General features: G+C 44.1%; 1 protein-coding gene across 7 annotated transcripts in view; it reads left to right on the top strand.

Annotated features, from left to right (window-relative positions):
- Positions 1-22667, top strand: part of UBR2 (ubiquitin protein ligase E3 component n-recognin 2) — an 87841-nt gene that overhangs the window by 13276 nt on the left and 51898 nt on the right. For 3 of the 7 annotated variants that reach the window (XM_068165104.1, XM_068165101.1, XM_068165108.1), the window contains exons 5-15: positions 2947-3074; positions 4557-4695; positions 6499-6561; positions 8199-8319; positions 10829-10936; positions 12177-12265; positions 13090-13188; positions 15456-15619; positions 15714-15813; positions 20830-20958; positions 22036-22219. In XM_068165104.1, the coding sequence (XP_068021205.1) occupies positions 2947-3074; positions 4557-4695; positions 6499-6561; positions 8199-8319; positions 10829-10936; positions 12177-12265; positions 13090-13188; positions 15456-15619; positions 15714-15813; positions 20830-20958; positions 22036-22219 (1324 nt within the window). Of the gene's footprint in view, positions 1-2946; positions 3075-4556; positions 4696-6498; positions 6562-7861; positions 8010-8198; positions 8320-10828; positions 10937-12176; positions 12266-12916; positions 13016-13089; positions 13189-15455; positions 15620-15713; positions 15814-20829; positions 20959-22035; positions 22220-22667 lie in introns of those variants that run through there. The other 4 variants (XM_068165105.1, XM_068165103.1, XM_068165106.1 and 1 more) reach the window with 3 other exon arrangements.

Below are 22667 nucleotides of genomic sequence, written 5' to 3'. Positions count from 1 at the left end.
CCTGATTGCAAAATCCTCTCTGTGTAGTCATGAAGAGGCCAAATCAAGCTGTCTGTGCAGATATGCTTTGACTCTTACTGAGATAAAGTGCACAGATTTTAAATCAAAGGAATTTGCTGTTGCAGCATGAGTGCCACCAGCCCTGCTGCCCTCTCGGGCACACACACGAGAGATGCTGAGTTGTGTCAGGTCTCTCCTCTCTCTCTTGGGCTCCCTGTCTCTGGGAACCCCCTGTTCTCTGAAAACCACCACACAGCTACAGAGCTTGCTGGTGCTGATGCCTTGCAGTTCATGGTCTGAGCCTCATCAGTGAGGAGAAACTCTTGGCCCATGAGATGCATCAGACAAATTCCCAACATCACCTTTCCTAGTCCACATGGTACCTGCAGACAGCATTAGTCTCTTCTGCCCCAGCACTAGGCACCAAGGGTCCTTCTAGCAAGGCACTGATATTCTTCAGTCACATGAGATCCAAGATGTGGCCACACTATGACAGTGGATGGGGCACACAGCAAGCCCAGAAGAAACATAGTTCTGATCTATCACATTTCTGATCCATCACAGCTTGGACCATGCTGGCTAATGCTGTCCTGGTGTGCTCCTTGCAGAAAATGTCCCATGCCCCCACATCTGTTTAGTCCTTGAGCAGGAGTCTTACCCCCAGGCAGATAAACCCCAAGACCTCCTTTCCTACCACAGCATCACAAAGTGTGCACAGCTCCACAGGCCCTATCTGCTGTTTCCCAGCTCCACAGCTCTGCAGGACCAGAGGCAGAAGTACAGCTGGAGGAAAGATCAGCCCCATCTGCAGTGGGCAGCACCAAGCTTTGCTGGTCCTGTGAAGGACATGGACAGCCAGCAAGCAGCTCTGCAGGGAGCTGCCCCTGGAACAGGACACTTTCATCCCATAAGAGGCCATTTGAGGGATTAATACAGAGGAATCTTCTGTTAGTCCTCTCTAGTGCAGAGAGGGCAGAGGAAGAAGGGACTCCAGCTTGGCAGAGCAGGCAGTGTGGGGAAGGCTGGGGAAAGGCTTTGTGAAAGCAGTGCACAAAGCCAGGGTCTGAGGTGGACAGCTGTCCTTCATCCTTAGCAGCTTCTAAAAGAAGGTCTCAGCCCTTAATGATCTGGGGTTAGAGATCTGTCAAAGCTTGTTTGTATGGAGAAAGGAAATGGAGAACATACTTCCATCATTTCTTATGGGATAACAACTTGGGCATGGGAAAAGGCATGCTGCTTCTCACAGTGTGATTTCAAGCTGTGGGTCTGTGTGTTACAAAACACCATTGTTGTTAAAAGTTATATATGCTCCAAAGGAAATGTAACACCTTTGTAAAGGGAAGAAATGATCAGGGGCCATTTGAGATGGCAGAGACCATGTTTGGTGGGGGAAGTATTGCTGTCTTAAGTGAATGGAAACCAGAGGAGCATTCTGTCCTTCACAGATAGTAGGGGAAGAGTATAAGAGGTGATCCTCTCAGGAATGAGTATGGGTGGTTTGGTTTCTGGTCTGGCCACATGCATCTGTTCTTAAGTAACACAGTTTCTTGGAGTTTGTTTGTTGGGGTTTTTGGAAGTGAAAATGTAAGGCAAATATTTGTAGCTATTTTGCTGCTCTGGTGGTTCCAGGAAGCAGCTATGAGAGTATTTGCAGTGACAGCAGCCCTTCTGATACCCGTTCTCGCTATCTCAACCTTAAGACTGTAGCACTGCTGCAAGTGCTTGCCACTTGATCTACCTGCCAGCCTGCATTAGCCTAGCAGCCTTAGAAGACTCTTGTTCTGAAATCTTGGGTGATCTGCTACTTTTGTGTCCAAAGGTGTCACACAGTGAGTGACTGCCAGAAAAACTAAGCTCTTGAGAAGGCTTTGTGTTTCCTCTATGAATGAAGGAGACTGAGATGTCTTATCTTATGCAGTGTTAGTTTTGAGGTAGATCAAGGCTCATTTGTTGAGCATTACTGGAGCCTGTTTTCTGTCTTGCCCAGGTATGTCCTTGACAGTGCTGGGAATGCAGACAGTACTGCTGCTTAAGACTTGTCTTTGATCCTGGTGACTGGCAGTTTTCTATACCCTAGATAGGTTTTAAATGAAGCAAAGAAAGAGAGATGGCAGTTGTTAACATTCCTGCATGGGGTTGCTGTGGCCAAAGTGCAGCACCTGGCACTTGGGCTTGTTGAATGCCATCCTGTTGGACTCTGTCCATCTGTCCAGTCGGTCAAGGTCCCTCTGCAGAGCCTTGCTACCCTCTAACTGACCAACATCTGCTCCTAACTTGGTGTCATCTGCAAACTTGCTGATGACTGACTCGACCCCCTCATCCAGATCATCAATGAAGATACTGAACAGGATGGGGCCCAGCACTGATCCCTGGGGCACACCACTGGTGCCTGGCTGCCAGCTGGCTGTGGCACCATTCACCACCACTCTCTGGGCTTGGCCCTCCAGCCAGTTCCTAACCCAGCACCGAGTGTATATGATATATAAGACTTCTACCTCTAGAAGTGTGCTGCATATAAATCAAGGCAATAGCTGCATAACTGTTTGTGTTCTGCTGTTTACTAATTTTGGTAAGTAGAAGCAGTGACTTCAAAGTGGTTTTGAAGGCCTCATGGAAGAAGCACATTTTAATAATGCTGAGGTTAAAAGCTCTGAAGAAGAACTGTTTCAGAAGGTGTGCAGAAGTGGAAAGAGTAAAAGTGAAAATGGAGAAGTGTTTGAAAGTTTTAAGTAGATGATCAGAGGCAAGTTAATATTTAGGTACTGAATGTTAGACTGCTACTTAAGTGATGGGAGTGGACACTGGGGGGAAAAGCCCTGGAATTATTTGCTCTGTTCCTTTCAAATGTGGTCATTTAAAGATGTTTACATCTTTGACAGAGGTGCAAACTGGACAATGTTTTGAGTGTCATTTAATTTCTCAAATGCTATTGTATCTGTTTTCCAGGACCCTCTTGTACACTTACCAGAAGATATGGTAGCAAGAGCTTATAATATTTTTGCCATCACATTTAAGTATGCAGTGGATATTTTAACCTGGGAAAAGGAAAATGAATTGCCTGGCCTAGAAATGAGGTGAGTATAGTTCTTGTCTTCTGCATTTTGAAGGCTTGCAGATACTTGCAACAGTAAATGCAAATTCCAGTTTTCAGTATCTTTACTGCCCGTCCTAAAATGTTTTGTAGACAATGGACTAAAATAACTTTTAATAGATTTGTTTGTCTCATGCTTTTTTACTTCTGTGATTATACAGCAATGATGAAACAACAATTTTGTGACAGCTTTGCATTCTTAATGTTGAGAGGGAAGTATTAGAAAATACAATGGAATAGAACAGAATTAAGCAGGATGGGAAAGACCTTTCAGATCGAGTCCAACTTATCACCCAACACCATCTAATCAACTAAACCATGGCACCAAGCACCCCGTCCAGTCTCTTCCTAAACACCTCCAGAGGTGGTGACTCCTCCACCTCCCTGGGCAGCACATTCCTGTGGCCAATCTCTCTTTCCATGGAGAACTTCTTCCTAACATCCAGCCTAAACCTCCCCTGGCACAGCTTGAGATTGTGTCCTCGTGTTCTGGTGCTGGTTGCCTGGGAGAAGAGACCAACCCCCACCTGGCTACAACCTCCCTTCAGGGAGTTGTAGACAGCAAGAAGGTCTCCCCTGAGCCTCCTCTTCTCCAGGCTAAGCAACCCCAGCTCCCTCAGCCTCTCCTCACAGGGCTGTGCTCCAAACCCCTCCCCAGCTTTGTTGCCCTTCTCTGGACACCTTCCAGCAACTCAACATCTTTCCTAAACTGAGGGGCCCAGAACTGGACACAGGACTCAAGGTGTGGCCTAAGCAGTGCAGTACCCTTGAAGAAGTGGCAGATTAATTTCCTATGATCAAAGTTAGAGAAATTCTGATGGCAAAGGTATTTTCTACTTTTTATGGTCCACTTATTACGAACTTTGATGCAGTACAGGATGTGTAAGTGTATTGTAACATGGCAGCTACATACAATCCGTGATGTCTCTTTAGTGTCTCTGGTTATAAGAGTAAGAATGCTGTGGGAATTGAGGGATTGCACTGAATCTATATAAGCTTAGGAAGTTGTGGTTTTGAAGATTGTGAAGTTTGGGCTTTTTAAGAGTCTGCCAAGTTTTTCCTGTCTAATAGACCTTTGTGTATATTAGGGAAACAGGTGTGGCAAATTAATGCCAAGCCTGGTGAAATCTCTGAGAAGCTATGAAGGAATGTCTTGAGTACAGCTGCTCTGGAAGGAAACGTGTTTTCCTTAGTAGCAAACTCTCCATTCATAATCAAATACTTGGACTTAAGTATTGTCCTAAGAGTCTGCTCATTTTGGACTTAATCCTGAAGGAAAGTTGCACATCTCTGTAAGACCCAGGGGTGGTCAGTCCTTTCCACATTGCTGACAGATACTCATGTATGGCAAAGGAAGGCCACTCTTGGGTTGTCTTGCTGGTGGGAAAACTTTGCTGAACTAGGAGTTGCTTTGTTAAAAAACTGCATTACTTCAGATGATACAAATTCAATCCTTGCTTTGAAGTGAGAAGAGTGACACTTACTACTGCATGCTGTTCAATGATGAAGTCCATACCTACGAACAAGTCATTTACACTCTTCAGAAGGCTGTCAACTGCACACAGAAAGAAGCCATTGGTTTTGCCACAACAGTAGATAGAGATGTAAGTCAATTAATTGCTGGAACTTTCAATTATACTTACCCTACTCTTTATTTTATACAACTACACTTCCTGCTGTTTGTTTTACCAAAGGATGTGGTTAATGTGGTTGAGCACTGTGTGTCAGGTCACCCTAAAACATCCTAACTTGTTGGCCAATCCAAATCAGACCTAATAGAATAGAATAAACCAGGTTGGAAGAGACCTTCAAGATCATGGAATATATATTTCAATGCAACTGCATTCCAGTCAGTCTTATGAGTGTAGATAGCAGGGTGTCTCTCACTCCTCTGTCCAAGACAGGCAGCAGCTTTAGCTCATCCCTTACTGCACACCAGGGAGCTGGCATTGAAAGAGCTCAAAGGTTGAGAAATACTTCTCAAAGTAATGCCAGTCAACTGTGAAAGATAAGATCCATAATTGCTTTTGTTGTGATGATCATGGAACTATTTGTGTGGTTTTAAAAATTCAGGTCTGGTTCACAATTGTCAGATGATAATGACAGGAAGAGGTCAAGCTTTTCATGCAGCATTGGGATAGAACAACCAGTCCACAATCAGTGTGCTGACTATCACTCTTAATTATGTTTGTTGTGTCAGTAACCTTCAAGAGTTCTCTCTGATCCCTGAGTATGTAAATGGTGACTTGAACACCTGCTGTGTCATGTAGGATGCACCTTGGAGATTTTTTTTCCCCTACTATTAATTCCTGTCCCACTTCTAAATACATACATGAATGTATATAAGTATATACATATGCCTCTCTGTGTGTGTAAAAGAAATCAGAAGATTATGCCTGAAACAATGATTTGGCATCAGACCAGATCTAAAATCTCAGTGTGTGTAATACACTATAAATTGAATCAACTATTTTAATGCATGTACTGACAATATAGAGAGATTAGAGGCCTTCCAGTGTTGAAATAACCCAAGTGCTTTAGTTGTATGTTTAATAGACCAATTAGCTTTAATGTCTGCTTTTGAAAATCTTCAAAATCATAGTATCACAGTATCAGTCAGGGTTGGAAGGGACCACAAGGATCATCTAGTTCCAACCCATCTGCCATGGGCAGGGACACCCCACACTAGATCAGGCTGGCCAGAGCCTCATCCAGCCTGGGCTTAAACACCTCCAGGGACGGGGCCTCAACCACCTCCCTGGACAACCCATTCCAGGGCTTCACCACTCTCATGGGGAAGAGCTTCCTCCCCACCTCCAGCCTGAATCTCCCCACCTCCAGCTTCATTCCATTCCCCCTAGTCCTATCACTACCTGAGATCCTGAGCAGTCCCTCCCCAGCCTTCCTGTAGGCCCCTTCAGATACTGGAAGGCCACAATGAGGTCACCTGGGAGCCTTCTCTTCTCCAGACTGAACAGCCCCAACTCCTTCAGTCTCTCCTCATAGGAGAGGGCCCCAACCACCTCCCTGGACAACCCATTCCAGGGCTTCACCACTCTCATGGGGAAGAACTTCCTCCTCACATTCAGCTACATTAGTGCAAAAGACAGGTTTTTGGTATTTTAAATAAAAGAATTGTGATGGTTAGATCTTGAAAGTAATATTAAGCAGAGAACATTTAATGCATCAGGTGACTGCATATATGAATATAATTCTTTTGTTTGTTTAAGTATTTGGAAATCCAAGTATGCAATGCTGCAAAGTACTTCAGAAAGTGAAAACCAGCATAGAGTGGTTCATGTGCATCTGAAAGTTGTTTTCCTGTGTCTGTTATGCTAATGTAAAGCACAGCATTGGAACTTCTTGTTTAGAAGCTGGTGGTAATGTTGCTTCTTTACACATTCAAGGGGCGTAGGTCTGTTCGATACGGAGACTTTCAGTACTGTGATCAAGCAAAATCAGTGATAGTGGTAAGTAATATCATCTACTTACTTGCCTTATTATCCTAATCAGAGAGTTTGCTAGATGATTTTTGTGATGTAACAGTCATGACTCTTCAGCATGTCCAGTACTTTGTATTATTACAGTACACTTACAGTAAGCACAGAAGGGGTGTCAAAATACAGCTGTGTGCTCTGTTTGCTGTAGTGTTTTTTCTACTAAAAGAAATTCCTAGACAACTTTTCCCTTCAGAAAACAGATTTTTTTCAGGACCTTGAAATAAAACTTTTAGAAATCCATGCCAGTTCAGACCACTCATATTCAGCTACTTCAGTTTTTTTGTCTGTAGTATGAAGTTTGTCTCTCACAGCCACAGCTATGGGTGTTGCTACTGGTTGAATTCAAGTGTGAAACTATGAATGCACTTTCATTTTGCATGGGTGTGTATATATTCATAATACCTATATGTTAGTGTTCTTCTATATAAGAACATGAGAGTGAGGTTTTCTAAACTACTTCATCATGTGAAATAATTAGTTCATGTATAATGCTGCTACCACTGAAAAGCAAAAACTGCAACTAGAGTTTTAGGCTTTAAACTATTAAAGGTATCTTGAAAACATTAGCGTCTTTAAACATAGTATCATAGTGTCATAGTATCAGTCAGGGTTGGAAGGGACCACAAGGATCATCTAGTTCCAACCCCCCTGCTATGGGCAGGGACACCCCACACTAGATCAGGCTGCCCAGAGCCTCATCCAGCCTGGGCTTAAAACACCTCCAGGGACAGGGCCCCAACCACCTCCCTGGACAACCCATTCCAGGGCTTCACCACTCTCATGGGGAAGAACTTCCTCCTCCCCTCCAGCCTGAATCTCCCCACCTCCAGCTTCATTCCATTCCCCCTAGTCCTATCACTAACATACAGTTGTGCAACATGTTTAACTTGCCACCTATGCAGTCAACAAATGACTTCTGTGTGTAATGCCTTCACCATTAGGGTTTCTATAAAAGAGATGAGGGAAAATACTTCAATTCTTGCTTTAACTCTTGTGTCTCTCATTTGTAGCTTTGAAAATAGAACATGACTAAAGAGTTTCTTTATTGCTGGACTGCTGTATGACTTGTACATCACGTTGTGAGAAACAAACATGCACAGCTGTCAGGTTGTGCATGGGATTGCTTATCAGTAGAAAGCAGCAGATCAGTGTATGCAGTGATAAGGGGCCAGGGGTGGAAAATGGATTGACCTAAATATGTTGATATTGCATAAGATGATCCCTCAAATACTAATAGGGTAATTATGTTCTTGGTTTATCCCTGTGTAGGTGTTAGTAATTAGAATGTTTATTAATATTACCAGTTATTTAAATTAATCATAGAATGTTAGAGGGTGAAAGTGCCCTATAGATCATCAGGTCCACCCTGCCTGCCAAAGCAGGGTCACCTAGGGCAGGCTACCCGGGAGTGCATCCAGGTGGGTTTTGAAAGACTCCAGAGAAGGAGACTCTGTTTCTGCACAGAAAAACATTCTGTAGTCTTCATTTAAATTGCATTGCCTTGATTCTGTAGTCTCCAACATGCATTGCCTTGATTCTGTAGTCTCCAACATGCATTGCCTTGATTCTGTAGTCTCCAACATGCATTGCCTTTTTTTCTTTTGAAGAGAAATACCAGCCGCCAGACCAAGCCACTGAAGGTACAAGTTATGCATTCATCTATTGTTGCCCATCAGAGCTTTGGTTTGAAGCTTCTAACTTGGCTTGGCAGTGTGATTGGATATTCAGGTGGGCAAACTTCAACTCTTTTGAGATAAGTTAGAACATACTGGTGAGGCAAGCTGAATTTCTGAAGCAATTTTGTTTGCCTATTTCAGATACCTAATGTAAGCCAAAGCTGTTAATCACCTGCCAGACTTGGGTCTGTTTCTGGTGTTGGAGTGCTGTTCTAACTTTCATATCAAGGTGCTACTAGTCCTACTCAGTGTTCTTGGATACTGTTTTCTGTTCAGTTGCTGCTGAATAGAAGCTGGGAATCGCTGTCAAATGCAGTATGCCAACAAGCTACTCTTTAGTCCCTGGTTTGTCTGAAATGAATGCAGTAAACTGAAAATAACCTGATTAGATAAAAGAAAATTATTCAGAAGTAATTTGATGAATGCTGATGAAAGTGATTGCTTCAGACTTGTGGCTAAGTAGAACAACAGAAAAGGCAAGGATGGGTGGAGGTTTTGGATTAAGCACAGAAGCCAAGTATGAATCAAATTTAGAACAAGATTTCTTCAAAGGAATCAAGATGCACACAGTTTTTATGGAGCAGCTCTGGTTTTGTTTTGACTTGGTTTCTCCTTTATCCTGATGAATCATAAGGTTGTGAAGATGTGGAAGATGAGGGAAAATAAAAGGAAGATGTGTCAAACTGCTGATACCTAGAAACATAGAGACAGATCCCAGTGCACTGTGTGCTCTGTGCATCTGTAAACGTTAGTAAGAATTAATGGCAAGGCATACTCAGCAGTGATACTGCTTGTATCTTCTGCTTAGGTGCAAGATTACTTCAGAGATTGCATGTTTTAGACTGATAGTTGAAAAACTAGCCGAGGTTTCAGGCACAGGGTCTCTACCATGTTGCCAGTTTTGAAAGATAAATAGTTTGTCTGTTAATTTTTGAAGACAGGAAATGCAGCTTTTGAAAGGTTGAGGCTGCAGTTTAACATTTTCCTAGTGTTGCTGGCAAATTATAGAGAGACATGAAGGTATTTAATCTCTGGGATAATCTTTCCTTTCAGTGTAACGTGTAGCCAGGCACTGTTTTTCTCATTTCTCTTTTTAAGCCCAGCTCTGCACCAAGTCATTTGTGCCAGGTGCTGAAGTCACCACTTTTCAGCACTGCATTCAAATGACTTTTCTTTTTTGCAGCTGTAATATGTTGATGGAGCATCAAGTTACAGATGGAAGCATTTATAGTTTGATTGGTGTGCAGTGTTTTTGAAGTCCTGCAGAGTTGATCTTAAATGCAGGGTCCTTTATAACTCAGAAGGGCAAGAGTGTTTGATGGTAGCATTTTGTTTGTGACCTGCGTGCTCAGCTGCTTGCAGTGCCTTACCTGCCTTGGGACACGGTCTTGCAGCGTGTTCTGGAGTCTGGTTTTGTAAAATAGACTCTGGAAAAATATGGTTTTCCTTAGCTTTTCAACAAAGGCACCCAAGCATCTGGGCTCTGCTTGATCTTTCAAACAGAATGTCGCTGTTCATCTGCAACGTGGAATGATAGCATTGCACCGTGTAGGTAGTTACACTTAAACGGCCCTGACCAAGGGGCACTTGGCAGGTGAAGAGATCTGCTGCTGTGCCAAAGGCTGAGTAAATGCTCTGAGATGAATGCCAGACTCTTGTCAGTGAATAAAAGGGAAAACCTCACCATGCAACTTTGTCATGGACTTGACTACCACATCCTTGCTAGCATATGTCAGTTCTTCAGGAGTAAGCGTGTTTGGTATTGTTGAGCAACACAGTTAACTTTCCTAACAATAACTGGAATGCACTCTGCAAGGCAAAACCCCCCAACTGCTATAGGGCTTCACAGGATGTATAGAGTGTATACATGACACTAAGCTGTGCAGAATAGTATACATGGCACTAATCCACTGCCAGCTTTGGCTAAGAAGCTGAGGTGGCTGAGCAGTGTGCAGAAATAAGTCATATAGTTGTGCTAGCGCATATACACTACCTGCAGTGCAAAGCTGGGCTGCACCTTGTCACTGTGAGTGTGCTTATGTGGTGTTCCATTGCAGATGCAGGCTTCTCTGCAAGCATGTACCAACTTACACATTTATGCAATAACAATTATTACTGCTTTCCTCAAGAATAAAATATGTAGAGAAGTGTTAAAATAGCAGCAGCTAGTGAGTGTAAAAAAACCTCATGTGTGAGTGTGAGTCTTTTCATAGATTAATTATAGAAACAAGGCAACTATAAGCTAGAAGATTAGCCTGCTGTCTAATATTGCTTCTATTAGTAAGCAGGCAGCTCTTTCAGGAAAACATGGTTCTGTTTGATCACTTTGAAACAAATAGTGTGGCTGATTTCTTTTCACGAGGCTCCTATTTTTCTATAAGGTTAGTGAGAAACTTGCAAGGTGTTAAAATACTTGTTTCTGTTGGCAAAATATGAGCAGTATCAAGGAAAAGAGGGCCCTGTAGCTTCTACTGTGTCTCATGAAAATTCTAGTCTGTCAAAATAATGTACAAGTTTGCATTTGAACTGTAACTAACTTGTGTCACTCAATCTTCACGAAGATGGCCTGCGTCGAATACTGTGTCAGGTTGGCTTGCAAGAGGGGCCGGATGGTGATAATTCTTCTCTTGTGGATAAACTGATGCTGTATGATTCTAAACTGTGGAAAGGTGAGTTTTCTCAAACTTCTGGAAAGTGCTAAAGAATGCCATGCATGACAGTTTTCCCTTTCCTGTATCTGCTAATGTCTGAGCACTTTTACTGTGGTATGCTTTAGACAGAATTGCCTGACTTGTTATGATTTGTCCCTTCATGATGCACTTCAAAATATATTGAAGACAGGAGCACAAGGAGACCATTTGGAGATGGGGTTTGCTTTAGGTCTGGCTTTTCAAAATAAAGAATGGCTTTTGACTTAAAAAGTGACCTACAGAAAGAAATGGCACATATGTGCATGAATGTACAGATTGACAGGTTGCATGGGGCTGGAAGGAACCCTCAAAGGTCATCTTGCCCAACCACCCTACAGCGAGCAGGGACACCTCCAACTAGATCAGGCTGCTCAAGGCCACATCAAATCTGATCTTGAATGTCTCCAGGGATGGGGCCTCAACCACATCTCAGGGCAACCTGTTCCAGTATTCTACCACTCGTATTATGTGGAACTTCCTCCTGATGTCCAACCTAAATCTATCCTGCTTCAGTTTGAAACCATCTCCCCTCATACTATGGCTAGAAGCCCTTCTGAGCAGTCCTTCCCCAGCCTTCCTGTAGGTCCTCTTCAGAAACTGAAGTGCTGCTACAAGGTCTTCCCAGAGCCTTCTCTCCAGACTGAACAGCCCTAATTCCCTCACCCCGTCTCCATCGGAGAGGTGCTCCTGTCCTCTCATGCACCCATACTGACCCATATGGTCAGTTCTTGTTTGTACTGATAGTTTTTGGGATGCTGCTCCAACAGCCTGGGAATTCAGAAATGGCTAAGCTGATTATTTTGCAGGGTTGTTCACAACTATCAAATGTTATTGAAGTTTGCAAGACTTTTCATAATGGCACGGTCAGGTTTTGGTTGGTTGGGGGTTTGGTTTTGTGGGGGCGGTTGTGTGTGTGTGCTTGGTTTGGGGGTTTCTCCCCTTTTTCACTCTGGACCATCCAAATCCTCTGCTTATCCTAGGGAGGCATAGAGTTCAGTCCTCATTCAACAGCACAGTGTTATCTTACACAAGAGTAAAGAATTTTGCTTTCTGTGTTCTTCATCCTTTGCCATCACCTCACAGACTTAACAAATCTGCTGAAGCGCACCCTTACCCTTACCTCCTTCTGTGGAAGTTTGCTCTTCTAGATGTTTCCATAACACATTGATAGAAAATGGTGGCATGCAATATTTTACTCTTTTTTTTTTTTTCTTTAAAGGAGCTAGAAATGTGTATCACCAATTATTCATGAGCAGTCTACTTATGGATTTGAAATACAAGAAACTCTTTGCTATCCGCTTTGCAAGAGTAAGTATCTCCCTCCCAGGAAGCCATTGCACGCTCACGCTGCTGAGCAAAGAGAGAGCTTAGTTAGCATGCAGTGCTTCCAAAGAACTCTCACCCAGAATGATTTTCACTTCTCAAAAGTCAAAAATTGAAATGAAATGCTGACTACTTGAGATCTGCCTTCAAAATATTCGTTACAATGGCCTCTCCTCTCCTGGGAGGACAATGGGCATGCCAGGCTCCCCAGAACTGAAGCAGTTAGGATGTTTTGGTCTTCGACTGTGCAGGCTGTCACTTCTTAAGAGCTAATCGCTTCTCATTGTTGAGATGTGAGCTGTTAGAGATACTTCTGAAGCTCAGTTATGCTGATTAGTGTTTCTGCAGTAATTAGTATCTGAAAGGTTTCAAATCAGCACTGCAAAATTAGGTTCACTCTGCTGAAGACAAATTTTGAGTGGAATATAAAATGTTAGTCTCTCATTGTCAGAACGAGCGAGCAGCTCTCACGTGTGAGCAGATTAAGTTGTCATGTGCTTTGTTCAGAATACCTAGATAATAATCCATAAGAGCTCCTCTTCCCTTTATCATGGCATTAAAGTTTCCCAGAGCAGACATTTAAATTAAACAATCAGGTCAGTGTGGATTAGAGGTGAATTTCCCCTTGTTGTTTAGAATTACCGGCAGTTGCAGAGAGATTATATGGAGGATGATCACGAACGGGCAGTATCGGTGGCTGCTCTGTCTGTCCAACTCTTCACTGTACCTACTCTGGTGAGTAGTGCCTGTCTTTCTTTTAAAAACTGATAGTTGGCACTCCTTGCCTTTTTTTGCCTCCTTCTTAATAGAACTATGAGCGATTGCAGAGTGATTTTATGAAAGATGACCACGACAGAGAGTTCTCAATTGCTGACCTCTCGATACAGATATTCACAGTGCCTTCTCTTGTAAGTACTGAAAAAAAATCAACCAACCACCCAAGAAAGGAAATCTTTATTTGTTAAAAGCCACTCAGAAGTTCTTGACTGAAGACTGCAGGTTTCTTTAATGTTAACTGTGGAAACTCAGGGCAGTGCTGCTGCGCAGCAGCCAGGCTGTTCACACACATCGCAAAGGGTTTAGAAGTTAAATGGTTCAGCATTGCTGCAGAGTTTGAGTCTGGCTTCCCAGAGGGGGCTAGGCAATTTTGGATTTCTTTTTACATTTTTCTTCTAGTAATTTTAGAAAAGAACTTTAGATGATTATTTGGAAACATACCCATAACACTTCCACTCCTCCTCATAGCAGGATGCAGTCACTGTTTGTAGAAGCCTGTTGTGGTTTGCACTGTTTCGGAGCACACCTCTCTGCTCCAGCTTTATGAATGAGCCATGATATTTCCTACTTCCAGCCTCAGATGCATTATTTGAGGCTTCCCGTTAGCTTTTGGTATGTTGTTTCAGGCAATGCTGTTTATCCCAGCTGACTAATTCTGCTGGTCCTTCACTAGTTGTTGTTTAGGAAATGTCTTTTTATGCTTCAGGCTCCAAATGAGTCTGCCTTTGCTTATATTACAGACTAGACAAATTTAAGCTTTGGAGCTGTACTGGCAAGAAAAGTCTGATTTATTTTTTTTTTCCTAGCCACAATTGCTCAAAAATAAATGCATCTGAATCCTTCCAAATTTAATCAGCTTGATCGAGCTCCACAATCCAGCAGTAGTTACAGTAATGAGCAAAGTTGGTTTTCAGTTTCCTAGGGGTGGATGTTATTCATGGGGATTCAGCAAGACCTCAGGAGTTTGTTTCCATGGTTAACAGCAATGTTGTTACCCCTTGCTCATTCTGATGCTCTCAGTGAGAGTGTTGCCAGTGTTGCAGTTAGATTTAGCCAGCTAGTGTTATGCAAATGGATATAGTATTTTTTTCCTCTAGCAGATGAGGCAGTGGAATAGACATATTAAATATGTCCTTTAGAAAAGAGCTTCAAGCATTTCTTTAGAGGAGGATAATTGCAGTGTCCCTTTTACATGTTTTCTCTTCCAAAAGCCTGCAAAAAAAAAACCACTACAGCAAATTGGTTTTGACTCTTTTGTAGACTGATGACATGGAAGTAATTATGATCAGCTCTTAGCATATAAATTGGGAATTATTTTTATATGGATCTGGAGCTATTCATTCTTAACTGAATAAGCTGAGCAATGTAAAACCACCCCACCACCCCCAGTTATATTTTCAAACTGATCTTAGTAATTTAAGGGTTTGAGCACTGACATAACTGAGATTTTTTTGGTTTGAGGGAGGCTGGGTGGCTGTTGGTGGTGATATTGCTTTCATTTATGTATTAAATGTTAACCATTAGAATTCTTTGTTTCATTTTCCCCCCTGCAGTCAGTAGAATTTTAGAAACTGTGTTTTGGAGTATCATTAGCAACTCTAGAACCCAGAGGCTCTGTAACCAGTGTTGTCGTGGTAGATCAGGGTGCCAAATCTTCTTGAGTCTACCAGTCACATAATAAAACCTTCATGAGATCTGAGAGCTACAGGAGTGATCTTACTTACCTTGGAGAACCAACAGAGTGGGGAAATTCTAGAAGAACTCCTAAGTAGGAGTAAAAGTAACATTTTAGTTCTCCTACTCTGTTGTGGGTTTGGAAGGCATTATTCATCATATTTTATGATGCCTGTTGATTGGTTTCCTCCAACACATAGATATAGGCAGTAGCCCTTGAAGGGAATCAAGTAATTACATGTCATTTCCATGTGGAAATTGCACTCTACAGTTCCTTAGCAGTTCAGAAGATGTTCTGTTCACAGAGCTTGACAGTCTGTAAACAGAAAACAGAAGAGCTCTCACTCCCTTAAAGAACTCGTGCTTAAAAGGAGACAACACGTACTGAGCGAGGTACAAGTTGATTGTAAGGTGCATAATGACATATGTTTTGTCCTAGTGACATAGGTTAGCAGGAGCCTAACCATGTCAGGCTTTTGTACAGAAGGCATCTGAAAAAAGAGATCTGGATTGTGATGATTTCTGTCTAGGTTACTTTTTTCCTCTGTGAATGTGTGGGAGGTTGGCTTTTGATACGTTGTCCTGTTTTACTTCTTGATGGAACTACTTTGGAGGAAAGTCCATGTGTCTTATAAACTTGTGAACTTCCCACATGTGGTGCAGTGTGCCTCTCTTGCTAGCTGTGTTTGCTAATTACAGCAAATTTCACTGTACTTTGGCATAGGCTCGAATGCTAATCACAGAGGAAAATCTCATGACCACTATCATCAAAACTTTCATGGACCACTTACGGCACCGTGACATCCAAGGCAGGTTTCAGTTTGAACGCTACACCGCGCTGCAGGCCTTCAAGTTCAGGCGTGTGCAGAGCCTCATTTTGGATCTCAAGTAAGTCTGTCAGCTCTTTGATCTGCTGATTTGATCAACTGAGGAGGAAAGAAAATACCTTCAATTAACACTTGCTTCTTTCTGTTGTACCCAGGTATGTGTTGATAAGTAAGCCGACTGAGTGGTCAGACACCTTGAGGCAAAAGTTCCTAGAGGGTTTTGATGCCTTCTTGGAATTGCTCAAATGCATGCAGGTATGTGAATCTGAACTTTGCAAAATGAAAGCAAGAAGTTAGCTGTCATGGTAAAAAAAAAATGGAAGGAATTTGCCATACTCCCCATTTTCTAACCTTGGTGCGGTATAGATTCTGGGGACATCATGATTTCCTGCAACAAGGTCTCCCCTGGGTTTTGTCATTATGATTGTTTGTAGAGGACAACACAATGGAAAAGTGGTTCCAAAAGCTAAAAAACTAATTTGGGACATATTCCACAGTTGTAGATTCAGGGAATAGAATAGAATAGAATAGAATAGACCAGGTTGGAAGAGACCTTCAAGATCATCGTGTCCAACCCATCAACCAATCCAACACCACCTAAACAACTAACCCATGGCACCAAGCACCCCATCAAGTCTCCTCCTGAACACCTCCAGTAATGGTGACTTAATTGATTTGAGAGGAGTCTGGTGTGTGTTACTGGCCTGTAGTGAGAGCTCCAGTCACTACTTAAATGTCAGCAGAGTTGTTGCTCATATTGAGGGTTCTATAGTTCCTGATGTACAGAGAGTCCTACTTGCATTTTGCCCAGCTTTTTCATGTGCTGTGTTGCCCTAAGAGGAGTATTTTAAAAGCAGTGACACTTTTCTAAGGGCAGAATGACTGTATCATCAGTAAGGTGTAAGTAACTTTCCAGTACCTCAGCAGGATACCTTTCTCAGTGCTTAGCTGTCGTTGGCTGGTTTGTGGTAGTCTCTTGCATGCCCTGTGGGCCTCAGATCATGCCTTTCCCCCCCCCCCCCCCTTTCTTTTTTTTCCTTATGCCAACAGCCCATTAGGTTACTGTAGTACCCAGTCTTTAGAATCATGGAATCAGAATAGTCCAGGGTGGAAAGGACCTCCAAAGGTCGTCCAGTCTAACCACCCCACAGTCAGTAGGGACACCCTTAACTAGACCTGGTTAACCAGGGCCTTGCTGAGCCTCACCTTGAATACCTCCAGGGAAGAGGCCTCAACCACCTCCCCAGGCAATCTGTTCCAGTGTTCCACCACCCTCATAATACAGAACTTCTTCCTGATGTCCAGTCTAAATCTGCACTTCTCCAGTTGGAAGCCATTGCCCCTGGTCCTGTCACTGCAGGCTTTTGCAAACAGTCTCTCTCCATCCTTCCTGTAGGCCCCCTTCAGGTACTGGAAGGCTGCTCTTAGGTCTCCAGGTAGCCTCCTCTTCCTCAGGCTGAACAACCCCAGCTCCCCCAGCCTGTCCTTTTAGGTGCTCCAACTCCTTGATCATTTCCATGGCCTTCCTCTGGATCCTCTCCATCAGGGTGGTGTCCTCCTTATGTTAAGGACTCCAGGTGAGGTCTCACCAGAGCAGAGCAAAGTGGTAGAATCACTTCTCTGGATCTGCTAGCAGTGCATCTTTTGATTCAGCCCAGGATGTGATTTGCCTTCTGTGCTGCAAGCTCACACTGCCTGCTCATGTCCAGCTTTTCATTCATCAGCACCCCCAAGTCCTTTTCCACAGGGCTGCTTTCTAACACCTCATCCCCAGTCTGTATTGATAGTGAGGATTGTTCTGGCCCAGGTGCAGAACCCTGCCCTTGCTCTTGTTGAACCTCATGAGGTTCACCTGGGCACCACCTCTCCAGCTTGTCCAGATCCCTCTGAATAATGTCCTGTTCCTTTGGTGTATCAACAACATCACACAGCTCAGTGTCATCTGCAAACCTGCTGGTAGTGCACTCAATCCCACTGTCTGTCATTGATGAAAACATTAAACAGTACTGGTCCCAGCACAGACCCCTGAGGGACACCACTGTCACTGCTCTCCATCTGGACTTCAAGCCATTGAGCACCACCCTCTGGATGCAACCATCCAGCCAGTTTCTTATCCACTGAACAGTCCACCCATCAAATCCATATCTCTCCAACTTGGTGAGCAGGATGTTGTGGGGGACCATGTCAAAGGCCTTGCAGAAGTCCAGATAGGTCACATCTATAGGTCATCCCTTACCCAGTGACATTGTCACTTGATCATAGAAATCCACTAGCTTGGTCAGGCAGGACCTACCCCTAGTAAAGCCATGCTGGCTCTCTTGAATCACCTCCATGTCCTCCATGTGCCTTAGCATGGTGTCTAGGAGGATCTGTTTCATGGTCTCCCCAGGCATGGAGGTGAGGCTGAGAGGTCAGTAGTTCCCAGGGTCCTCCTCTCTACCCTTTTTAAAGGGTGTGATGTTTCCTTTCTTCCAGTCCCCAGGGACCTCACCTGACTGCCAGGCCTTCTCAAGATATACGGGAGAGTCTCCTGGCAACTACACCAGCTAATTCCCTCAGGACTCTGAGGTGCATTTCATCAGGTCCCGTGGGCTTGCATATCTTCAGGTTCCTCAGCTGATTCTGCACCTCGTTTTCACTTAGAGTGGGAGGAAACATGGCTCCCTGGTTTCCAACTTGTGGTCTATTGACATGAGAGCAGTGAGGAGAGGGGTTGCCAGTGAAGGCCAAGGCAAAACAGTGGTTGAGAATCTGTCTTCTCCTCATCCATTGCTGCAAGTTCCCCACTGTTGCTCCTTAGTGGGGGATGCTTTCTTTAACCCTTCTTTTCTGGTTAATGTACCTGTAGAAGTCTAGTCTTGTTTTTCTTTACATCCCTGCCAAGATCAGTTCCAGCTGTGCCTTGGCCTTCCTGACCTTGTCCCTGCACAGCCAGGCACTGTCCCTATACTCTTCCCACGATGCCTCTCCCTTCTTCCACTGCCTGTGTAGTCCCAAATTGCCCTTTAGTTTGACCAGCAGGTCATGGCTCAGCCATGGTGGACTCTTGCCTTCCTTGCCCAGTTTCTTACATGTGGGGATTGAGATCTTTTGTGCTCTATAGAGAGCATCCTTAAAGGTCTGCCAGCTCTGTTCTGCTCCCTTGTCCCTGAGGGCTGTTTCCCATGGGGTCCTATTTTACTGATTCCTTGAAGAGCTAGAAGTTTGCTTTCCTAAAATTTAATCCTAACTATGCTTCTCATGGGCTTTAGGACAGTGAACTGCACTAGGGCATCATCACTGCAGCCCAGGCTGCCTTCAACTTTGACAGCCCTGATGACTTCACTTGCGTTTGTGACCATCAGGTCCAACAACCTATCTTCTCAAGTAGGGCTGTTAATTTCTTGGCATCTAGGCACTCCAGGAGCCTTCTGGATTGCCTGCAGCCAGCCATGTTGCTTTTCCAACAGATGTCAGGGTGGTTAAAACCCCCAGAGGGATGAGAGCCTGTGATCATGATGCTGCCTCAAGCTGGAGTGGGAAAACTTCATCAATAGGCTTCATTTGATTGGGCAGCCTGTAGCAGACTCCTACCATAAGGCTCCATAAGGCTTGTTGTGGTGATCCCTAATACCTAACCATAAGCTTTCAGCCTGCTCATGGCTATTCTTTAGTGACAACTCTTCACACTCCATCCACCTCTTTACATAGAGGGCAACACCTGCACTCCATCTTCCTCTCCTGGCCCTTCTGAACAGCTTGTAGCCATTGATAGCCACACTCCAGTCCTAGGATTCATCCCACCAAGCTTCTGTAATTGCTACTATGTCGTAGCTTTCCTGCAGCAGGATAGCTTCCAGCTCTTGTTTGTTGCCCCTGCTGTGTGCATTGCTGTAGTGCACTTCAGCTGGGCTGCTGGCCATGTCACCTTATTAGAGGGGTACTCCACTGTTCCCCTAAGGTGCTTCATGGCAGCTACCCTCCTGCCTCCTATTACCTCAGAGCTTCCCCTAAGGTGCTTCATGGCAGCAACCCTCGCCAGGAGGGCCAGTGGCATCCTGGCCTGCATCAGGAACAGTGTGGCCAGCAGGAGCAGGGAGGTCATTCTGCCCCTCTACACTGCACTGGTTAGGCCACATCTCGAGTCCTGTGTCCAGTTCTGGGCCCCTCAGTTTAGGAAGGAGGTTGACTTGCTGGAGTGAGTCCAGAGAAGGGCAACAAAGTTGGTGAGGGGTTTGGAACACAGCCCTGTGAGGAGAGGCTGAGGGAGCTGGGGTTGCTTAGCCTGGAGAGGAGGAGACTCAGGGGTGTCCTTATTACTCTCTACAACTACCTGAAGGGAGGTTGTAGACAGGCAGAGGTTGGTCTCTTCTCCCAGGCAACCAGCACCAGAACAAGAGGACATAGTCTCAGGCTGCACCAGGGGAGGTTCAGGCTGGAGGTCAGGAGGAAGTTTTACACAGAGAGAGTGATTGCCCATTGGAATGGGCTGCCTGGGGAGGTGGTGGAATCACCATCAGTGGAGGTGTTCAGGAGGAGACTTGATGGGGTGCTTGGTGCCATGGGTTAGTTGGTTAGGTGGTGTTGGATGATAGGTTGGACGCGATGATCTTGAAGGTCTCTTCCAACCTGGTCTGGTCTATTCTATTCTGTTCTATTCTATTACCTCAGAGGCCCTTGGTTCAGCTCTGTAAGACCTTGCTGCAGTGTTCACAGCATGCTTCACTGCAACAGTTTGGAGGCCCCTATTATCACCCCATCCTTCCAACCCTGATGTGTCATCCTGCCACGTGCCACAGAAAATGTTGATATTGTCATCTCCCACTTCCAGTGAAAGGGCAGACTGGATGTTACCCTCTGACTCTTCTGTAGTGCAGGTTTTTAACCCCCTTCCCCTCTGAGCCTAGTTTAAAGCCCTTTCAACAAGCCCTGCCATCTCATGTGCCAGCTCATGACAGTTAACTGTCCCAAGACAATATGTTGAAACCCAAAAATGTTTGTGTAAGCTAATGTATCTAGGCAAATGTTATTGTACTGCTCATGAGACTGAAATCTCTGCAGGTGGTGATAATAAATAAAGCTCACATCCAGTACCTCTTCCAGTTCCTGTTTTGCTTTCTTGTTACTGTTTTGATGTGCATAATTCCTTTTCATATGGTCTCCCAAGCTGCTTTTTTCCTGTTGTAGCAACAGTATGTTTCTAGGGCCAGGTAACTGCTGTCTCACACTTCTGCTAATACTATCAACATGCTTCAGTGATGTGTTGCTGAAATGCCTACCTCCTTGTTCCAGGGCATGGATCCAATAACTCGTCAAGTAGGGCAGCACATAGAAATGGAACCAGAGTGGGAAGCAGCATTTACATTGCAGATGAAGCTAACACTTGTTATTTCAATGATGCAGGACTGGTGTGCATTAGATGTAAGTTCCTTCTGAATTGTTTCTCCCTGTTGTGATAAAAATACAAGCATTAACCTGTGTGACAAATGAGCTAAACACATAAGCCAAGGTAATCTTCTCTGAGCAAGTGCAGATCTTTTCTGTATTTAAACACAGTTTTTACAGCTTGGACTAAGCAATTTGTAAGAATGATGTTAAGCTCTTTAAAAAGTATTGTGGAGTGAGTTGTGTCACACACCTGAAAGTTGTGACCATTGCAACACTATCAGGTTGCAATTTTCAGAGAAGGGAGGACAGAGGAGTGGGCCTTGGATCTCCCAAATGCTGCCTGGTTATAAATCAGGTTTCTACTCTCCATTTCATACAATCAATAATCTTGGAAAAGACCTCAGAAATCATCAAGTCCAACCTGTCACCCAGCACCCCATGACTAACTAAACCATGGCTTCAAGTGCCACGTCCAGTCCCCTCTTGAACACCTCCAGGGATGGTGACTCCACCACCTCCCTGGGCAGCACATTCCAATGGCCAATCTCTCTCTCTGTAAAGAATTTCTTCCTGACATCCAGCCTAAAGCTCCCTGGCACAGCTTGAGACTGTGTCCTCTTGTTCTGGTGCTGGTTGCCTGGGAGAAGAGACCAACCCCCACCTGGCTACAGCCTCCCTTCGGGGAGTTGTAGTTTGAGTACTGAATTTCATTGTGGTAAAATACAGCCCTGGAGCAAGAGATTGCAGAGTACTTGGGCATTCAAGCTGGCTTCAATCTGTCACTGCTAGTTCCTGTGCAGGTTTGACTACCCTAGCATTATCCTTTCTTTAAAAGTTCCCATAATATCAGTTGCAGGAAGGAAAAGAACCACAGAACTGGGGAGTAGCCAGTATTAGTTTTGCAGTCCATGTGCCCCTTAATTCAGCTCTTGTTGGATGCTGTGACTTACATTTGCAGGACTGTTAATAGAAATAAACCCCCCATCAGACTTATTTCTGCTGACTGTGTTTTGCAGAGCTCCTTGTTTGTTGGTTTGGGTTTTTTGTTGGTTGGGGTTTGTTCCCTTTTTTTTTTCAAATGATCTCTGTAAACTGCAATCTTTCTTTCAGGAAAAAGTGTTAATTGAAGCTTACAAGAAATGCCTGACTGTGTTGATGCAGTGTCATAGTGGATTTACTGATGGAGAACAGCCTATTGTTCTCAGTATGTGTGGACATTCAGTTGAGACTATCAGATACTGTGTTTCTCAGGAAAAAGTTAGCATTCATCTCCCAGTTTCTCGTTTGCTTGCAGGTATGAACTCCTTTACAAGTATTTCAGGAAATGAAAAGCATTGTGTAAATGTGACTCCTGTTTCTGCATGTATGAGGAACCACCCAGCAGCTGTTTAAAGCCTGAGTAGAACAGAATAGAATTAACCAGGTTGGAAAAGACCTTTGAGATCATCAGGTCCAACCTATCACCCAACACCATCTAATCAACTAAACCATGGCACCAAGCGCCTCAGCCAGGCTCCTCTTAAACACCTCCAGGGATGGTGACTCCACCACCTCCCTGGGCAGCACATTCCAATGGCCAATTGTATGGGTTAGTTGATTAGAGGGTGCTGGATAATAGTTTGGATGTGATGAACTTGAAGGTCTCTTCCAACCTGGTCTATTCTATTCTATTCTATTCTATTCTATTCTATTCTATTCTATTCTATTCTATTCTATTCTATTCTATTCTATTCTATTCTATT

The sequence above is a fragment of the Melanerpes formicivorus genome, unplaced genomic scaffold (genome assembly GCF_026170545.1).
Source record: "Melanerpes formicivorus ecotype bairdi unplaced genomic scaffold, bMelFor1.0.p_v2 SCAF_84, whole genome shotgun sequence".
Taxonomy (NCBI): domain Eukaryota; kingdom Metazoa; phylum Chordata; class Aves; order Piciformes; family Picidae; genus Melanerpes; species Melanerpes formicivorus.
This window is presented reverse-complemented; position numbering and strand designations above follow the sequence as displayed.